General features: G+C 38.7%; 1 protein-coding gene and 2 long non-coding RNA genes across 5 annotated transcripts; 1 reads left to right on the forward strand and 2 right to left on the reverse strand.

Annotated features, from left to right (window-relative positions):
- Positions 1–1,237, reverse strand: LOC26514456. Of its 2 annotated transcripts, none has more exons than XR_001408349.3 (4): positions 1,100–1,237; positions 465–872; positions 154–346; positions 1–97 (listed from the first exon to the last, which is right to left on the reverse strand). It is a non-coding gene; the product is annotated as an uncharacterized LOC26514456 (long non-coding RNA). The 2 variants fall into 2 exon arrangements; XR_001408348.3 differs by having other exon boundaries at positions 154–318; positions 1,100–1,234.
- Positions 1,238–1,363: 126 nt separating this feature from the next.
- On the forward strand, positions 1,364–2,218 carry LOC6502267. The gene is made up of 2 exons (XM_001966091.4): positions 1,364–1,699; positions 1,760–2,218. Exons 1-2 carry the CDS (start codon positions 1,586–1,588, stop codon positions 1,967–1,969), a joined length of 324 nt encoding a protein of 107 aa, XP_001966127.1. The 5' UTR covers positions 1,364–1,585; the 3' UTR covers positions 1,970–2,218.
- Positions 2,219–9,601: 7,383 nt separating this feature from the next.
- On the reverse strand, positions 9,602–20,278 carry LOC26513783. Of its 2 annotated transcripts, none has more exons than XR_001408350.3 (6): positions 19,642–20,278; positions 19,538–19,592; positions 19,165–19,468; positions 18,792–19,020; positions 10,024–10,106; positions 9,602–9,960 (listed from the first exon to the last, which is right to left on the reverse strand). It is a non-coding gene; the product is annotated as an uncharacterized LOC26513783 (long non-coding RNA). The 2 variants fall into 2 exon arrangements; XR_004310627.2 differs by having other exon boundaries at positions 19,083–19,468.
- Positions 20,279–21,391: the final 1,113 nt, after the last annotated feature.

A 21,391-nucleotide genomic window follows, 5' to 3' on the forward strand; every position in this document is an offset into this window, starting at 1 on the left:
TTATCATAATCATCATAATCATCGTGGGGAGAAGCGATGCAAGCTACGCGTCCAGCGGGACCGGTACCATCAGCTCTCCCTATAGTGTGTCCCTAAGCTGTAAATTATATTTATTTTCAATTAAAAATTAAATATTAAGAGCTATTAACTTACCCTTCGTTTGGGTTGCAGTAGAATATATTTATATCGTCATATATTAATCAGTGAACGAATTTGGCGAAACGAAAAATCGACCTCCATTATGTTTAAGTAATAGGCAGTAGTAGTTCGACCGGGTAGTGGCTGTCAGCTGGCAATCATGATCAAAATCTCGACACCCTTTTATAAATCAAATTTAATTAAACGGCTGTCAGGAGAAGTTTACAAGTATATGTTTTACAAGTCTGGCAACTCTACAATCACTATTTCGCAAGTCATGGTTGAGAACTAGTGCTGGAAAGTGCACTTTTTTTAAAATATCTTACCTTTCAATAATGCTTCGGTTCCTTCGATAAAACCAAATACAATTATAATTGTTTCCCCGTCGTCATAGAAAACAATGCTCAAGAGTGTACTTCAGGCGTACATCATCGGTGAAAGGAAAAGCGTGCTACATCCAGTGTTGTATATCATCAAGTTAGTAGTAGATTATCAAGGTTAGGCACAAGCAAGCGTGCACCAGTTAAGTACATATCGTTGTACATCATTCAGTGTGCATCATTTAGTGTGAATCATCATTACGGTCCCATGCTCATCAGGATACATGGTGTCATCAGGGGTCGTCATCAGGGACATCATCAGGTATTTATCATCAATGGTTAAATCATCATCAAGAGTGTGAATTATCGAAGGTGCGTGTGTGTGTATGTGAAGAAAAGTGAGTCAATAAAATCCTGAAAAGAAAAAGGGTAAATAATTGGTTTAGAATTCTCAACTAGTTCTTTTATGGTTGCACTTTTTTTCTTTTCACTTTCACATTTTTAAATAATTTTTGTTCTAACAGTTTCCGAAATTCACTTTCACATTTTTAATATAATTTTTGTATTTATTTCCAAAATATATTTATTATTTATTATTTTTGAATTTATTTATTTATATTATTATTATTATTTTTTCTTACCCGTCCATTTCACTGAGAATTTTGATATTTTTGATGAATATTTACATTTTGCCGAAACTAGTTGTACTCCAGACGAGCTCTGGTGGCTAACTGACTATAATCCGGCCCGTTCGAGGCTACATGCCTTTGACAGCTTCCATTTGTTCGATGACAGTTGGGTCAAGGCTAAAGCGTTACGATCCCAGAAAGCCGTGGCCTTTCGATAACTTTCAAATACTTCTCCCAAAAAACTCCAAGTCTTTGTTTTGAAATAAGCAACATCAAGTTGGCTGTGAGACAGTAAGCTATCCACTTGTTGGTTGATTCAAGTTCTGTACTAGTTCGAAATTGTTTCCAATCGGAGGTGAACGTAACACAGCAAAAATAAAATCGATTTGAAAAAAAACCAAAAATCATTTTATCGATAATTGCTAAAAAAAAAAGCAATTTAAAAAAAATAGTGGAATAACGTGGAAAAGATCCAGCTGTTAGTTAGAATATAGTAAGATGGCCAGCTTGACGATCAAGGGCTTGCCCACTCAGGTGATGCACACCTACCAGGTCCTTCGTATTGGAAGCGATGTGAATGACAAGACTCTAACCTTTTGTCTGAACGATAAGGTAACACTATTCTTCATGGAGTTATCGAAATTAATCATTCATTTATATTCTCTTCGAAAGTCGATTGACAAGTTGCATGCCACTTTGACGCGCTACGAGAAAGGACTCTTTCTGGTCAACGAGAGCCGCCATGGCAGTGTGAGTGTTAATGGTAAGAAGGTCGGAGGTCCTGTCCACATCACCTATCGGGATACCTATCGTGGTTGTGTTCGTCTTCGCTTTGGCCACACTGAAGCTCTACTCCGTGTCTCCGGCAGCCTCACTGGTTAGCCTCTTGTCAAAAAAGATACCACAACGCAAAGGATACTATCTTGCCACACCCCCCAGTCACCTTCAAGAAGCATAAATCCTTCCCCATCAACTTCCAACCTCCCCACAACGACTCCAATCATTTTGGCTAGAGAATTCTTTTTTAAATCGTTCGTTAATGTTTGCACAAGATTATATCCAAAATGTCAAATGGCTAGGCTTTTACATGACAAATGAATAAATTCCTAAGCACTTGGATATAAAATACAACTGTTCAAAGGACATGCCCATGTCCATTTCGACGATGATGTCGATGTGGATGTCGATGTCCTTCACCCGATTATCCACTAATGCGAACTGCAAGCGGATAACTTGCGAACATGAATTATGCACATTTACTTCCCAGCCCGGCCAGTCTGTTTGGACTGAACACACGCCGGCTAACCGAGCATCTTGTCCTGCCCAGGTCCTGACGAGGTCCTTTCTCCCCCTTTGCCCTCTGCTCAGCTCTGGCCCAGCCATATTATTCCACTGTGCGTGTTTGCATTTGCCTCGTCCTGGCACACTTGGGGAAGGGTTTTTAGCAGTGGGTCTTATTCATAATTAAATAATTATTATTTTTATCATTATTAGTATGAATTCATTATATAAAAATTGTGGAATGTTAGAAAAAAGTCTACAAGAGTCTAAAGAAATTTATATAAATTACAGATCACTCCTGAATCAAATAAAAAATACTTCTTGAAGAGATACAATTCTAGTGACGAAGACAGATGCTGCGTCCTTAATATCTGATATCAAATTTGGTGACTTATAGAATATATTAAAAAATAGACTTAGTTGTGGTGCTATTATTCTATTATTTTTTTCTAACTATTTTTGTTTAAAACTATATATCCTCAAAAATGTTATATCCTCTTCATATGATCTCTGCTGTATATCCGTAATCCATTTAATTCAACCAAGCGACCATGCCAGCTGCGTGTGTGTGAGTGCGCGCGCCTTTGGTATTATCAACTCATAAATATTTATTGAATTTTAAGAAATTTTCAAAAATGGCTACACCAGTAGCCACACACCCAGCCACACACACACACACACACACGCACACACATCTGATATACAGGCCAATCCCCAGGACCAAAAACAGAAGGAGTAACAGGATGACTCAATCTGCGAGGCTTGAACCGATGACTTGTTGTCCTGCCAACGTATCCTGTCATCGATTTCGATTGCCTTGCATTCGCTTCCCTGACTTTCTTGGAAAACTCCTCACGGATGAGGAGCCAACCCACTGACCACTAGCACTGGCAAGGATTCAGGACTCTCGTCGTCCTTTTGCATTTCTCTTATTTGGATTATAATTTTTTTCCATTTCACATGTGAGCGCATTCCTCCTTGGTGGTCACTTGTCAATTTCCATTTTCATTTCATCAGCGAAAGAGATAGGGAGAAGGCCACAGAATGAGACGGGGATAATCCCAAATGGAAGAACGGCTAGAAGGAGAGAGGCTGAAACAAAGGACATGGACAGGAAGCTAAAGTTAGACAAGGTCATCGATTTTGGGAAGCGTTTTTTTATGGAAATCAAGTTGAAATTGAAATTCCAATAATATCTTGCTTATTTATTGGAGAATGAATTTTAGGACGAGGTCTGGCCAAGGATCTGAAAATTACTTATAAATATACGTTCAATCCTTGGATTTCAATTTCCAATTTCCAGGAGCAGGATATAACTCTGTTTTCCTTGAAATCCATCTGATGACTCGATTTCCACCGAAAACTCGAAACCATTTCCATTTGCCAGGACACATGGTAAATGCAATTTGGAGGCACCTGCCTCCAATCTCAGGCAGAGTGCAGCATCCCCCATATCCCTTGGCTCCCAGGACACCTTTGACCCTATGCCCCCTTATCCTTTACTCCCCCTCTCTACTCGACGAGGGAGTTTCCTGGGAAAAGCGGAGCTTTTCCAATTTTAATCGCATCAAATAGTCACTTAAGCGCTAACTGCCCTCATGGCGCCGCCCACTTTTCATCAGAAGTGGGCGCAGGAGCTGCTCACTCGGATGTTTTCCAATCAAATTCCCCTGAAAAACTGAATAAAGTTCACTTCAAGCCCCGTCACTGACGTTTAATTAAATATTTTAAATGGCTCTCAGATTAAAAACTTGATTCTTTTTTTCTTTTTTCTAAATATATATATAGGAATTACTAAGATCGGTTTACTATATCTTAAGACTGTCATAAACCATCATAACTTTTAATTTTTGTAAGATTAAAAGACCTTAATTCGGTTAATACTTGGCAGATCAGCCTTCTCGATCTCTGAATAATTTTAATTTAATTTAATAATATTAAAAATAGCTAGGATAAACGCTAAAAATTAAAAAAAATATATATTAATCTATCATTAATAAATTATAAAAAGCTTTTCGAAACATGTCTAGCAGCTCTAAGCTTGAATGCAAAATCAACTTGTTGGATGTGTCCTGGGAATGGGGCCAGGATGCCACAGAGGGCGATGGTTATGGGGGGGTCCTGGTATCATCCTCCGGGGGGCGGGGCAGTGGTCGCTAGCCTACGTTGCCATCACGTTCTATGGCAGTTGGAAAATCGTTTCATGTTCGAATCTTATTAGTGGTTTTTAATTACAATTGTATACAGACCAATTACGTTTGGAGATGAACTGAAGGGAGGTGCTTCTAATAAGGGGGCGGTGGTTCAGGTGTACGTGTGGGTGGTTGGGTGTATGAGTGTGTGTGTGTGTGTGGTTAATTAACCACCATCTGAACTGGCCGTTAAGTGCTCTGTGTGTGTGTGTGTGTGTCAGTGTCAGTGTGTGTGTAAATGCGAAGCTCAAGTATCACGATAATGATGTTCATTTCGTAAGCAAATGTCATAACACAACACAACCCACACACACACCCACCCACCCACGCATACCAACTGATATTTATGCATATGTATTTGTGCAGCCCAGAAGACAAAGACGCCATTTGACCAACACCCCCTTCCCCCTCTATACCCTCCTCATCCTCGTCGTCCTGGCCAAGTGTGCTTTGTAATTGAATCCACGTCTGAAATCTGTCTGTGGTCGATAATTTCATTTCGGGAACCATTTTGAATACAAATTTATCGCTAAGAACGCACCCGTCATGACACGTTCCCCGAAAACCGCAACACGATATCCTGATATCCTGAATCAGGACTCGAGACCAGCTCCCAACACACAAGAGTCTTCCCAGGATTTCCCATTGTAGTCATCAAATATCGGACTCGAGGGCTCTACTAATTGGAATAGTTTCTAAGGCAACTAAGGGTTTTAAATCTCATAAATTTGGAATAAAATATTTAAAATTATTTAACAAGCAAGATTAAAATATTTATACCCAGTACTTAAGAAAAACTTAAAACCATCATAAAATCATAAAATTGGGATTACCTTAAAACATAGTTCGTAAAACATATAGTTCTAGAGGTCAAGAGTTCAAACCTCTTTTTAGGTAATCAAAAAATCCAGCATTTTTCAGGATTCTTGCCACAAAAATGGAAGAAAAATTGAAAAAATATTTTCTTCCCAGATTTTGATGCAGATTTGTCAGGAATCGATATAGAAATCGATTAAGGTATCCCGCTTGGGAATCGGATCAGAATTGGCAAAGATATAGACATCGGAAGGGGCATATGGGGAAATTCACGATTTGGCAAGGGGTCTCCCCACAAAAATCGACAAAAAATTGAAAAAATATTTCCTTCGCAGATTTTGATGCAGATTTATCAGGAATCGATATAGAAATCGATTAAGGTATTCCCCTTGAGGGTCGGATCAGAATTGGCGAAGATATACACATCGGAAGGGGCCTCCCCATATTTGGGAAGGGGGTCTCCCCATAGCAGATCCTGAAAAAAAAAACTCAAAATAAAGTTTAAAATTTAAAAAAGGACATAAAAAGTCAACATATAAAAGAAAAAGACTCCGAAAAAGTAAGTCACTTCAACAGCCATAAAGTTAACCATAAACTTTGAAAATCAGGATACAAATTCAGGAAGAGTATCCTTAAGAGAAAAAAATATTGTAAAGGATAAAAAAAGAAGCAAAAGAGAGAGGGGCTCAATAATATTTATTGTAAACCCACATGATACTGAGGGTAATCAAAAGCCGATATGATATATGGCGGGTTACTCTTATATCCTGGGTTGGTGTCCTGGCTAAAGGATAATAAACAGTTATGGAAGAAATAAGAGCAGGAAAAACAGAAAATTGCATATTCTAAAGTTTAGGTTCAAGAAATTTTTAATAATTTTATGAAAAATATTCAAAATATTTATTTAACTTTACATTTGTTCTGGCCTAACTGTTATACAGAATTTAAGAGAAATCCCAACTCTCTTAGAAGTTATTATAGCTCTTAATGTAACGCTCTCACTCGTTTACTGTTATCCTTGCCTTCTCTTTAGGGCCTAAGTGCTCTCTAAACTGTTATCCTGGCCGAGGTCCTGTTAGCAGTTACATAACCATTAAGGGAAACCACTCGAATCCAAATTTCTGAGGCGAGAGAGCGCCGAAGGATAACCAATTATGACCAAAAAAGGCGGACTATGCCTTGATAGAAACAAAAAAATAAGTCAGCTAAATTGTTTTTTTTTTTAATTTAAGATATAAATATAGGATATTATTATTCTATATAAATTAGTATTTAAATATAACATTTAATTAGCTCTTGAAACGAAATTAAATAAGAAAATAAGACTGTCGAAAATTGGGGTGAAAAATTGATATCGCAGGATAAAACTTGTTGAATCCTTGAGCGCCAGGATATGCTGGCAAGCAAATTTTCGCCTGGAAATTCAATATCTTTTCTACACAATGCGTGTGTGTGTGGGTATGGGGGTGTGGGTGCGTGTAAGGGTGTGAGTGTGTGTGTGCCTGCCTGAGCGCCTAAAAAGCAGACATAATTAGTTTATGCCAAGATTTTTGCGTCTCTCAAGACGCGACACTTGGCAACGCCATCTCATCCGGAAAAAAGTGCCACGGGTCGAGGGCAGAAGGAGCACCAGGTCCTGAAACAGGAGCACCAGCAGCAAGGCCATCTCATTTGCCCCAACTAAGTGTGTTAAAATGAAAGTCTTCAAAATGCAACATATACCAGTGACGAAACTTGCAAGAAAATCTTCATATTTTACATAAAGCGGGAAAGAAAGGATCTGGTTGGATTAAAAATTAAACCTTAACTCCAATCTCTATTATTATTTATTATCAGATAAAAAAATCTTAAAATCTAAAATGGAAAATAGACATTAACCTTTATATTATTAAGAATTTAATGTATTTTTTTTATTGGCGGAACAAATTCAATTTTTCTTGTTTTTTTTTGTTGCGGATTATTATATTTTTTTTGTCGTTTGGGATTTGTGTTGTTTATTTATCTGGGAATGTTTTGCGGGCATCGCTTGAAATTGTTGCTCCTCCAGATATCCAGAAGCATCCTTCGGCCCCCGAGTCCTTCGCCTTTGTTTGTGTAGGTTGAAAAATCAAAATTTTACACTCGGCTACACATTTCCAAAGGCTGCCTGCCGAAAGTTATGACTAGAAAATGGGTCTGTCGAAGGGGCGACAGGGACTACTTAGGCCATACATGCAAAAGTAACAGATACACTGAGAAAAGTATTCTTTTAAATTTATATTTATCAAGATATCTAAGAAGAACTAATATATCAAGTCTATAAATTAATAAAATGTATAAATATCAATATATTAATTATTAAAATTCATATTTCTTTCAGTGCACATTTGGGCATTTGGTTATGTTTGTGTATGTGTGCTTAAGTGCGTGTTTATGGCGCAATAAAACAGACCCTAACAGGCTCACACACACAAAAGCGCTGGAGAAGGGAGAAGGGGGTTCGGTGGTGGGGTTGTGGGTTGCAAGCAAGGGGTGGTGGTGCTTTGGAGTGGGCGGTGGGGGTGGTGCGGCTGGAGGCTGGAGAACATAGACATAAAGCAATCGCGTTGACTGCTGCTGTTGCATGTTTCCAGAGCCAAATGAAGCAGCCAAAGTGAAACCCGAAAAAAAAACACACAACTCAGACCCAGACGGAGGCCAAGGAACCATTACACTTGGAGAAAAGTAGTCACATTTACATCAATTAGTCAAAATAAGCAGTTTTCAGTATAATATTTAAGGATATTTAAAGGAATCTCCAAACTAATCAAGTTTCATTATGTATTGCATACTTTTAGACTTTGAATCTGGATATTTCAAATCTCGCATTCTTACAAAAAAGGAACCTAGTAAGAACATTACTTTAACAAGCTTCCCTTCATTTTTGATCAGTTTAAACATTATTTTTCATCAATAACCTTTCATTTAACAATTATTACTATTATTTTCAAATAAAGCATACTTTTCAGCTGCCAAATTAGCGATTTAAAATCTCCAAACATTTAAATGGCACTCTTAAGATAATAAAATACAATAAAACCAAATAAATAAAACTTTTTAGTTCCGTGCATTTGAGCCAGACGAATTCCTGGCCAAAAAGAGCAAGTTAAGGGGGGAGGCACATGCAAAAAGAAAGGCTAAGGAAAGGGTGGGCGGCTAAAGGAGATAGAGAGAGAGAGGTAGACTGGGATAGACAGAGCCAGAGACAATCAGCCAGCATCTTTCCGCTTGTCTGCGGCGCATTTATGACTTTCCCACTGGAGGCTCTTGGATTGCATAGCGCAGGATATCACAGGCAGGATGGTATAGGATGGCATGCTCTTGCCTGCATATAGGCGCACCGACATATGTCTTATCACAGACACACAGACACACAGACATACACACACACACACTCTTATACACTCACATGGCTGGATGCTGTCAAATGCCATACTAAACCGATAATCCAATCATAAGTTATAGTCAAATGAGTTTGCTCTTCAATAAATTTTCGCCTCTTTTTTCCCCTTGATGTCTTCATGGCCACCGAGAGAAAATGAGTTTCCCCAAAAGACAGGGGTGTGGTAAGAAGGAGGTTCTATAAATTTTTTGGTGAAGAAGTTTTCAAAGGTTGAGGCAGAGTTCTAAGACTAGGAGTTCTAAGACTAAGAGTTTATCTTCATTTATATATTTTTTGGATTTAAAATCCTGTATATTATATACCCCTATATACCCCCTAAGTTAAGCCTCTGTCCTCCTTACATAAGAAAAAAAAGACTGGGGACTGCCTGTTGCCAAAAATACTTTGTCTCGAACATCATTTGAGACGTTTCCAACACGAAGGCAAAAACCAATTAGAGACCCCAACCCCCCAGAAAGGTGAACGGCCTGCCGGAGGGTTTTGGAACCAGATAAAAAAACCCAAAAAATACGAGGGGAAAAGGTCTTTAGAGTGCCAGTGTCAGATCCCATAAACGATTAAAATCCAGTGGCCCCCATTACATTCAATTAGCCGAGTCAATATGATTTTATGAAGAGGCTGGCACTCGGAAGTCAATTAGAAATATTCCAGGTAGAGTCTAGTCTAGTGTCTGGGGCAGACCAAAAATTCCATTCGTTTGGGCAGAGATTACGAATATCTTATCATAGATACCCATTATCTCTTGAATAACATTATCAGATTACAAACAGTAACTTGTTTTCGGTAGTTTCTTGATAATAATAATACAACTTAAGCTGCAACATAACTAAAGCCAATAGGGAGTTGAGTTTATGAATTTAAGGCTAGCGATCGGTCTTGGCCATTGAATGCGATACTTTTTTCCACTCTTATTGAAAACGTAATAAGCCATATGCCGTGGGTTATGGCCTTTGTTATTGCCATTGACAACGATATCCTGGTCCGGGCCTTATTTGCAACAACTATTAGAGGTAGCAATAGTGGCGGCCGAACAGGAGCAACAGGATGACTGAACGGGGGGCACGAATGGGAGCTCTTTCTGCCACACGCATTCCTTGCCTGATTCTCTCTGGTCCTTTCATTTGCCGGCTATGTCACATTTTTGGCCTCACTGACTGCATGTACTGGGAGAAATAGGGAATTAGTTCAGATTTTTATAATTTTTGGAGCTAAGGATAATTGTTTACCTATTTATAAGCCTAAAAGTAGGCAATGAAAAGCGCTCTTCCATTGAAGGCTCGAGTCTAGTCTATATTCTAGACTATATAGTCTAGAAAATTAAATAAAATTATACAGATATTATATTAGATAAAGAGATATTATATTATTAAAATATATTATTTATAAAGTGTTTTTTTAAAGGGAAAGATTATACAGACCAGGATAAGTACTGGATATCATACTACTAGTTCTTCTGTTCTAATTATTTTATGTTTTTAAATTTATTAAAAAAAGTCCTTGACCTTTAATTTTTTCTCTCTGAGTAGAAAACGTTTATGATATCCTGCAATTGTTCCTGTTCGCGGCCTGTGTCTGTGTCTGTGTATGTGTGTGTGTGTGTGTGTGTGTGTAGGTGAGTGGGTGAGTATGCGTGCGTGTCCTGTTCTTTTGTTACAACAATTTTTGCGCAATTTCTTTTGTGCTTTGTGCAGCCGCCGCCAACGCTTCCATTTTCCATTGCCGCTGTCATAACTGTCGCTCCACCAACGAGACCCCGACAGGAGCAACACCAACACCAACACCAGCAACAGCAACAGCAACAGGAGCAACATTCACACAGGAGCAGCAGAAGCAGCAGCAGCAGCAACAGCAAGAGCAACAGCAACAGCAACATTGCTGCTGAGCACATGCAATTAGTGCCAAATGTTTCCATATTTTTGCACAGGGATCGGCGGGACAAAAAGGAGCGCGGGAGGAGCAGGTGGAGCAGCAATGCTGACCACAGCATTCAACAGCAGGAGCAGTCAGGACCCTACAGCAGCAGAAGCCGGAGCCGGAGCAGGAGCAGGAGCTGGAGCAACAGCGACAACCAAAGGAGCAGTAGCCACTGGACCAAACATCACCGGGATAACAGGGTTGGTGTACGAAGGGGGGGCGGCAGTGGCAGTGGCAGTGGCTGCGGCAGAAGGTCCTGGGAAATTGGAAGGACCAACAAAAAATGAGCAACATTTTCCCCGTTTCATTGTTGCCAGTTTTACACACACTCCCACGTACTTTATACTCATATACAGGAAAAGAGCAAGAATTCGAGCAATTATGAGTGCGGAGCTAACGACTTTTGAATACTCTATGAATTATAGAGAGACAATATTATGTTCTTATTTTTAGATTCTACAGATTCCTATTCTCTTCAATATCAGATACATATTAACACATTCTAAAACATTATATCTATATAAGAATACAATGTATTACAAGAAAGATTATCTAATTGTTATCCAAGAAATTATAAATAAAATACATTATATTATATGATATATTGAAATATTTATCATTATAAACTTATAACTACTAATATTTTAAGTAATTTCTTCCAATGATGTCAATAATTATAATTTTTCTATTCTTTAAACTTATGGAACTGTCTTTAAAAAGAAATATCCAGAAATATTTCCAGTTTTTTGTGATTAACTTTTTAATAAAATATAAAAAAAAATTTCTCATAATTCTATTAATTATAAAGTCAATAAATTATTCTAATTAAACTAAACCTTTAAAACAATAATACTTATAGATCCTGATTTAATCTGATCAGATATCATATATATCCTTCCCAACTCTATCCACTTGTCAGAACCACCCCGTATTTATGAAAGGGTATTTGGCAAAGTCAAAATATTCAATGCCTTGCCGACCATGTCCGGCCAAAAAGGACGAAGTGGCAGCAAAGTGGCAGAAGAATGGTGCCTGGGCTGGGGGGATGGGGCAGGTTGGGGGGGAGTAAGTGGGCTAAAAGGAGCGGAAGGAGTGAAAGGACTGGCTGTGTAAACGGCCGTAACATTTTCCACATATCCCACGGACCACACCCACCCTGAAACCCCTCCTCCGCATCCCTCCTCCCTTGGCCATCTTCTTGTACTTCTTTTGTTGCCGCCACTCGACGTGACCCCCTCCGATCACCCCCTCTCCCCCTCTCTCTTTTAGTGTGTGTGTGTGTGTGTTTCTGTGTATGGTTAATTATACATTTTGCATATGTATGCCGTAGAGCCGAATTTGTCGCATATGTTTGTGTGTGAGTGCGAGTGTGAGTGTTTGGACGTGGGTGTGTGTGTTGTTCTGCACATATCCGATTTCCACACCACCCACTGCCCCCTGTCCCCTGGCCACTGTCCTCCCCCTGGCAGCCCTTACTCCCCGCCGCCCCTGACTTTTGTTAACAATATGCGTTCGAACATTTTTTGGCGCCCATTGTCATCTGAATATAGTATATACTATATCTTACACTTCTGGTTCTCAAAATAGTATTCAAAACAAATATTATAAGATTTTAAAGGGTTTTTTTAAATTAATAAATCATCACAAAAATATATTCTTAATTAAATATCAAAGAAATGATTTAGAACATTGTTTTCCAAACCATTTTACTCGATTTTAAAGTATTTTTTAAGCTTCACAGCCTATCTAAGGATTTGGAACATTTTATAGACATTCTAGTTATCGATAATTTATCGATAGATTAAGCTCCTCTCTATTTTCTAAGTTTTTTAAGGTATTTTAACAAGATCTTATCGCCTCAATCGATAATTAAACTATTGCTTTTGTATTTTCCTAGTTTCAGTATTTTAAATAATATTTTTTTGGCATTTAATTTTACTTGTAATATATAATTATTCTTATAAGACCTTAATTTAAAAATTTATTATCAATTAAGAATCTTATTCCAACTCTAGTACCTAAAATCCCGACAAAGACTGTCCCACAATGGCTCTTAATAATTTTTCAGCTATTTTTAGGCGGCAGGAAGTGCGCGTTATGCTCGTCCTTTGAACGCGAGACTAAAGGACATCCGAGGGCAAAGGGGATAAATAAATGGGTGGCAGGGACAGCGGCAAGATAACCGAAATGTGAACAATCATGTGTCAAATTGTTAAAGGTTCTCCGAACCGAATGGAAAGCATTGTCCAGGACATGGTCTATATATGTTATATTTTTTAAGGCTTTTTATGACATTTAAGTTCAACCTATTGGAACAATGAAAATGTAAAAATTTAAAGAGTGGAAAAAAGTTCTGGGCAGTACAAATGGCTTAGAATCAATTGACTGACACATGTATCAAGTATGGCTACTCCAAAGTTTATTATTATTGGCCTTTTGTTTTTCCGGAGATCGGGCAAGTCATTATTTATGATGCCGGGCATTCCATCAATTTGTTTGTTTTGTCACGCTCTGGTCTGTTGGCTTATTAGGCGGCATCATCGCCATCCAGCCATCCAATAGCCAGCTATTCTCCACGAACAGGACAATGGACAAAGGACGAAGGATGCAGGATGCAGGATGCTGGAGAACACATCCCTTCATTCCGGCATGCCGTGCTCGTTGCAGCGATTTTCAACGTTTAGTCTGTTGCATCATTTATCATGTGAAATGCGCCAGACACAACAAGAGCAGTAAAATCCTGGCCAAGGACCTCCAGGATGAGCCAATCAAGACCAGGGTGTGAGACCAAAGTAGGACCAGAGTAGGGCCATGGGGCGAAAGCAACACCTCAGTCCTGTGTTTTTCCTGCAGGAGCTTTTCGGAACGGCGCCAGCTGCACTGCCATTGCATTCTGTCCGCCTGTCCGTCTGTCCGCCTGTCCGCCAGTCTGCCTGTCCGCCTGGAATGGTCAAAACCAGATCCTGGCCCATGGCTATAACCAGAAACAGAGCCAAAGCCATAAAAACAAGTGCAAATGCAATTTGAAAACAAGAAAGAAGTTCCAAAAAATTCGAATCCGGCTAATAAATACCTGAACATAAAAATAGGTTAAAATATTTATCAAAATAATTAGGAATTATAAACTTATTTTTTAACAAAAAAGCAATAAAAACAAATTAATTTCAAGTCTAACTTTTTTTACTTATAATTTCTTAATTAAGAAATTTCTATAGAACTTGTCTAATCCTTCAACCTATTTAAGTCCATTGAAAAAAGAAGAATATTTAATAGTTGAATTATTATATTTTTACATAAAACTTAATTTTATAATTTTATTTTTAATAAAAACAAACAAATTATAAATATAATTATAAGTTGGATTTATGAAACCTCCTTTTCAAAACTCAAGAAAATTAAACTAAAGAAAAGGCAAGATTTTATATTAAAAAATAGTTTAATTAACTAATATTAAAACTAATATTAAATAAAATAAAACCCTTAAAATTAAGAATGCCTATTTTGTAATAAATTTACAAACTACTTATCCCAAGTCCATCGAGAAAACGTTAATACCTCTTCCATAAGGCAACAGTGCTGGCCAGGATGTGTCGATCTTGGGATGAGGGATTGGTGGACTGGCTAACGGTATTTGGTAATTAATAGGCCATATAATGATAAACGATATGAGAGTGTGTGTATGCCCATATCTGGACCCTGGACCCTGGACCCTGACCCCTCAGCCCCGTACCATGATTTTTCTATGATTTAAATATGGCGCATGAAATGCAATAAACAAATAAATTAATTGAGCCTGCCTCGGGGCAGGGGCAGGGGCAGGACAGGGGTAGGTCAGAGGCAGGACGAGTGGCAGGATCTAATAGAAAGAAATATGAAGTGATAGAAATGCCTCTTCCCTACCCACCCACTGTGTCCCCTAACCCCTGACCTGACCCACTGACTGAACCACCCACCCCTTCTTTCCGATTTTGTGGGCCACCCGCATTGAGCTAAGCAAATTTAATTGAACTGGCCGCAAATGCAATGATCGCAAGGGGGGTGGGAGAGGGGGTGCAACTATTAGCAGAGGCATAGAGGGTTGCACTGCAAAAAAATTCAGAGTAATTCGATTTATATTTATATATATATTGATTTATTTTAGGAGCTCTTTGAAGTTAAGTTTCAAGTTTGAAGTTAAAAAAGTTGAATAAAGTTAGAAGTTTCTCTAGTTTTTTTTTCAGTGCCTCAACAGAGGGAATAGGGGAGACTATGGAGGGAGGAAGGGAGGTAGGTGGCAAGTGGCAAGTGCATATGCATTTGAATGAAAGGAGGCGCTTTTTATGGCATAGATACATGTGTGTTCATGGCTCATGGTTATTTTCAACTGCAGCTGTTGCAAAAATATTTATTTGTATTTCGTTGCATGTTGTCCGGTGGTACGTGCCACATGTGCAAGTCAAATCTACTCCACAGAGAGAGAGGAGGGGAAGGAAGTGGATAGCTGCAGATACACAGCAACAGAGATACAACTGGCCTGTGCAGTGCAGTGCAGTCCAGAGATACTCGTACAAAGGGTAAGAGATAAATAAATCATTAGAAAACAAATAAAGCAGGCAAATAAAATGAAAACAGCCATTGAGTCTGTCGATTGCCATTCGCCTTTGATCTGCATATAATAGTGGAGAGTGGAGGTCCTGTGGCAGGATCCTACACTACCACCCCTCCATTGTCCGATAGCCAGTCTTAGCCGATTGCCCGAGATAATTATTTTCCATTTGCATTAATGCACCGATCGCACATTTGCATAATTAAAGATTTCAATTCCCGACCGATATTAGATAAATATTTGAATTTAATTGTAATCTGAACTCTAAAATGCCAGTTCAATGCCAGTTAATTAACCCAATTGTACTATTCGATTGTCAGTTTTGGCAGGATTTTGTAATTGAAACTTTCTCTCTCTCTCCGTCACTAAATCGTTGTTTGGTGAGTTATTAAATTGAATTTAATTCTTCTCAACTTTTTTCACAGCTGCATTTAATGGCTTAACCCCCTTTTTCGTTAGTCATCACTTTCAGGATCATGGCTCTAGGACTCTAGGACTCTCTAGGGATTTTACGATGCATTCAATGCCTTTCCGCCAGTCATTCCACTTGCCAATGTCGTAAAGGCAATTTTAATTGGAATTATGATTAAATATAAACGAAAAATAATGTCAACTTTTCAGCTAACTTAATAGTGTTGGCCATATAAACAATCATCCCACACACACACACCTACACACCCACACCCCCTACCAGCACACACACATTCTGGCGGTTTAAGCCAATTTTTATGAGCTCCAAAGCCAAAGCCAAAACCAAAAACGAAAACCAAAGCGAAAGCCAAAACCAAAGCCAATTCGAATCCCCGAAAAGGCCAAGAAGGCGTTTCAATGTGCACACCAAATGTTGCTTCAAGTATGCACTGACAAAAAATTAGGGTTTATAAATGATTATTCTAATAAAAAGACAAGTGTTTATAGAAGGTTAGAAGTTAAAGAAGGCATTAGGATATTTAAAATAAATGTTATAAATATTTTTTGGAGCCAAAATATCTTTCCAAATAGATGGAATATTATCTTAAATTTCATAGATTTTATTCCTTTGTCTTTAAGTTTTTATATTCTTATAGGACCTACAGGAAATTAATAATTATTATTTAATAAAAAATATATATACCATTAACTAAAATAACCATAATTTTCCAAGTGCAGAGTTGTTGGTGTTAAAATGAATTTTATGGAGTTTTTACCCTGGGTCGCCCATAAACCCAGAGTCCTGTTTGTCCTAGTGTGTGTGAGTGTAACTGTGCTAGTGTGTGTGTGGCCTTAATGTATGCTTTTAATTAATAAGTGTACGTCTGTTTATTGTTGCATCCACCATCCAGCAGTGCCCCTGTCGCTTCACGTCCTTCGCCCTTTTTCCGCAGGATGGCACAACACAGTTTTAGAGCAAACATGGCTGGCTATAAATGTGAGATGCCCGCTTCCTCGTCCTCGTCCTCGTCCTAGTCCTCGTCGTAGTCCTCGTCCTCGCCTGCGTCTGCGTCCGCGTCTGTCAATAAGCCCATCAAGTGCTTTCTGTAAATTAATTTCATGCTCATCACGGATGTTGTTATTGGCTTTTAATGCGTCCTAGCCATCCAAGGACCCTTTCCCTTTTCCTTTCTGTTTTTGTTTTTGTTTTTCGCTCATTTCGCGCCATATGCGCCCCCCATAATGACGTCATCGAACATCAGGATAAATGCAAGGATATTATATATTTACAACTTATGGCTTATGGAGTGTGCTGACTAATGGCAACACAGATTCGAGACTTCGACTCCACTCACTCAAAACTGCTTAAAAGTTTACGTTCCAGCTGGTTTATAATTCATAACACAGGAGAGGAGAGCTAGCTCCGGGCAGAGCCGAAGTGGATATACCCTTCCAATAAGATGGCACTTTATAGCACAGGATCTAAGATTCGTTCAAAAATCGAGTGGGAATTGAATGAGATATAGCTATGGGAAGGGGCCAAGTACGGAAATCCAGTATTTTGAAGGGGATCCCCCACAAAAATTTGAAAAATTTTCAAAAAATATTTTCTGTCAGGATTTTGATGCAGAATGATTGGAAATCGACCCAGTATTCGTTTAAGCTATTCCGCTTGAGAATCGGATAAGAATTGGCTGAGATATAGCTATGGGAAGGGGCCCAGTACGGAAATCCAGCATTTTGAAGGGGATCCCCCACGAAAAATGAAAACATTTTGAAAAAATATTTTCTCTCAGAATTTTGATGCAGAATGATAGGAAATCGATCCAGTATTCGTTTAAGGCATTCCGCTTGAGAATCGGATGAGAATTGGCTGAGATATAGCTATGGGAAGGGGCCAAGTACGGAAATCCAACATTTTGAAGGGGATCCCCCACGAAAAATGAAAAAATTTTGAAAAAATATTTTGTGTCAGGATTTTGATGCAGAATGATTGCAAATCGATCCACTTTTGGTTTAAGGTATTCCGCTTGAGAATCGGGTGAGAATTGGCTGAGATATAGCTATGGGAAGGGGCCAAGTACGGAAATCCAGCATTTTGAAGGGGATCCCCCACGAAAAATGAAAACATTTTGAAAAAATATTTTCTCTCAGAATTTTGATGCAGAATGATAGGAAATCGATCCAGTATTCGTTTAAGGCATTCCGCTTGAGAATCGGATGAGAATTGGCTGAGATATAGCTATGGGAAGGGGCCAAGTACGGAAATCCAACATTTTGAAGGGGATCCCCCACGAAAAATGAAAAAATTTTGAAAAAATATTTTGTGTCAGGATTTTGATGCAGAATGACGAGAAATCGATCCACAAATCGTTTAAGGTATTCCGCTCAGGAATCGGGTGAGAATTGGCTGAGATATAGCTATGGGAAGGGGCCAATCCAGCATTTTTGGATACAAATTATAACAAAATGTGTAGAAAAGTCTGATGATAGCTTCCAAACGCAATGTTTTATTAGATCTTTAAAGATCTCCCTAATAAAAACCTCTTTTTAAGTTTATAAATCATTCGAAAAGCAACCAACTCTTTAACTAATTTTGAAATATTTCCATCAACTTAAAAGCAGTGGGTTGGCTTTCCTCTTCCGATAATGATGATGATGCATCATTAGGGTGACTAATTTTAATTACGCTGGCGCCTAAATTGCTGCTATCATTTTTAATAATATGCCTTGTCTGCCAAGCCTTCCCTCTCTTTCTCATACTCGTCACTTTTCACTTGCCGTCTCTTTTTCTGCCTATTAGGCCCTCTCTCTCAGACATCTGTCTGTCCTTTGCGGGTGTTAACTTTTTCAAGCGGCAGATGTTACAGACTTCTTCGTCCTTTTCTGATTTGCATACTCTTCCTTGAGAAGGGTATTGTAGCTTTTTCGAAAACTCAATGTTCCAGTGACGAATATCCCTGAGACATATATAATATATATAACATTTTTGACGAATTTGTGTCCTGTTCTGTGTATAATATAATATAATCTGGGTATATATTACATGCCCTTACAATCCTTATAAAATAATATTTAAATTACCACAACCACTTTCGTCACAAAATTGATTTTCGATGTAAAATGCGACATTAATTTTCTTACGTAGAGTCCTTCAAAGTGTCCTGCTAGGGCATTCCAAGCTGCGGTCCATCCTTGCATCTTGCCACAAAAGGACTTTCGGATACTTCAGCAGGATGGCAAGGAAGCTGAATGGAGAAGGGCTACCGGGGTGTTGCACAAAGCCAACAAATTATGCACTCTCACACTGACACTGGAAGAAAAAAACGGATGCTGGCATCAGTGTGTCGCTATTTGGGTTATGTATGTATGTACGAGTATGTGGAAAGGAAAAGGAGCCGTAGCAGGCACATGCCACATGCCACATGGCACATGGCAGGCTCCACTAAAGGCTCACCCTGGAAACTCCAACCACTTGAGCTTCATGGGTTTCAGTTTTTCTTTTTTTTTTTTTTTTTTGCTGCTGCTCCTTTGAGGACCGTCAGTCAGTGCTACTCGCTTTCGCAACTTGCAACTTGCTACTTGCAACCTCTTAGTTCCCCCATGTCCTGCGTCCTGCGTCCTTCGTCCTTTCGGCCCGGCTGACATCTTCTTACTCCATTTGGGCGCGCTGTCGTGTTAATTTAGCGCGAAATATTTGACAAGATGACGCGATGCCGCCACCCGCCTTCGCAGCCATTTGCACTCTCCGCAGAAATGCACTGAAAAAAAAGTTATAGGATAAATTTAATTTAAACAAGGACATACCACAAACAATGAAACAAACTAACATTCTGAAGAGGCTTTATTCCAGTGACGAAATCCACAACTATCTCATCAGAAGTTCTAATAAAGAAATAATAAATTAAACGCCAAATGCCTCTTAAATGCTTACTTGTTTCTCCCAGTGGAAGCCAAAACATGCACCGTAACGATCGAACTTCAGCCATGTCCTTTCCCCCCACCCTGCCTTCCTTGCCGGCCTTGTTCCTGCCACTCCTCTGGATCTGTGTGGGTGCAACAGACACTCATATCGATTTATAAGATGCCACACACTCCTGACATTCGACGGTGACTCCACTCCAGCACTACCATCTCAGGCATCTCTCCTCCTCCTCCAGCAGCCTGGTTGTCCTGGACGTCCTGGTGTCGCCATGTCCTGGCATCGGTATCTGGCAGGACACTTTTGGCAGAGCTGTGATTGAGCCTCGCGCTCACTTTAAGTGATTTGCTCTCTCCAGCTAATTCGCAGACAATCCAACCTAAAAGCCGCATCTGACTTCTGACTTTTGATGCCCTGACTTTCGACTTCTGACAGCTTCAATGAGGTTCAAATTCAGAGCTATCCGGCTATCCGGCTAACCGGCTACCCGGCCATCCAAAAAGTGTATCCGCATCCATATAAAAGTCCCAAACTCCCAGAGATTTAGGGCTGGATTTCAGTTTATGGTTTTTGGGGGAGAGATGGTTGTGCTCCAGAAGACCTTTCACAAACTTTGTTTTGGATTTATTTTTAAAGTTTTATAGTTATGATGGCTGTTTAGAATTTAAAATTAAATTTAATATTAACATTATAAAGGCATTAAAATATATAATTTTTATTTAAATTTTATGAAAACGTAGGGGCTAAACTATAGAGGGAAATAAGTTAAATAATAGCTCTTAATATTTAAGGTGTTTAAGGAGATGACCTCTTATTATTATACAGAAATAGAAATAGTTTATATTTGTAAAAAAATCTATAGAAAAATAGACAAATTTATGAAATAAGTTGCAAGGAGAGAAGGACAAACTTCTCAAAACCCAAATCAGCCGCATAATCATCGGCTATCATCATTATCGTCATCCCAATTTTCAAATCTCCAGGACCCCACCCTATTGGCTCGACTGAAGGTTGGAAAAGCCCCTACAGTCTGGATGAAAATCTAGGGTGGACCCAAAACCAGGCAGCCAACACAACACCACCACCGTCAGACAGAGTCATTTATAAAATTTCCACCAGAACGTGTTAAATGGCGTCAATATTAAAAGTTCAAATATGACGCTGACGACGACGTCGGCGGGAAAACCATTGGCAGGGCGGGTTACTAGGGGGGGTCTGAGGGGGAAAATAGGGAGGAGGGGCTAGGGGGAGGAGAGAAAATTTCAAGGGAAAATGGAGGATGTAGGACGCAGACATAGACAGCAAACGAATCAACAAACGTTGGAGCTATTATCGTTGTCGCAACATCGCACAGAGACACACATACAAGTTCAAAGACATACAAATGCACTGAAAGAAAAAGATTAAAAATATTAAAAGAAATAGAGAAAGTATTTTACATAATTTAAAAAATTCTATAGGGTTTAGTCCCTTTTTTTAAGCTGAAGAATTTGTTAGAAACTAATTAAAAAGGAAAAAAGACATTTATTTTATTATTAGTTTTAGAAGACTGTTTTAGTTTTGTGAATAACTTGTCTTATATTTATCAAATTATAAAAAAATATATAGAATCTTGTTACGTTCTCCTTATATTCTTGTTTAGTAATATATCCTTTTTAAGATACTTTTAAGAAAATCCTTTAAGAAACTTTAGCTCAGTAACCGTTTAATGTTTGTGAGTTTCTGAAGAAAAGATTTGAAAAACAGTTTTTAATGCTTGGAG

The sequence above is a fragment of the Drosophila ananassae genome, chromosome XL, assembly GCF_017639315.1.
Source record: "Drosophila ananassae strain 14024-0371.13 chromosome XL, ASM1763931v2, whole genome shotgun sequence".
In the NCBI taxonomy this organism is placed as follows: Eukaryota; Metazoa; Arthropoda; class Insecta; order Diptera; family Drosophilidae; genus Drosophila; species Drosophila ananassae.

Bases quoted from the DNA above. Each gene is read 5' to 3' on its own strand.
- LOC6502267 (XM_001966091.4), top strand. From the start codon at position 1,586: ATGGCCAGCTTGACGATCAAGGGCTTGCCCACTCAGGTGATGCACACC. The intron at 1,700-1,759 runs GTAACACTATTC...TCTCTTCGAAAG, and splicing joins CCTTTTGTCTGAACGATAAG to TCGATTGACAAGTTGCATGC.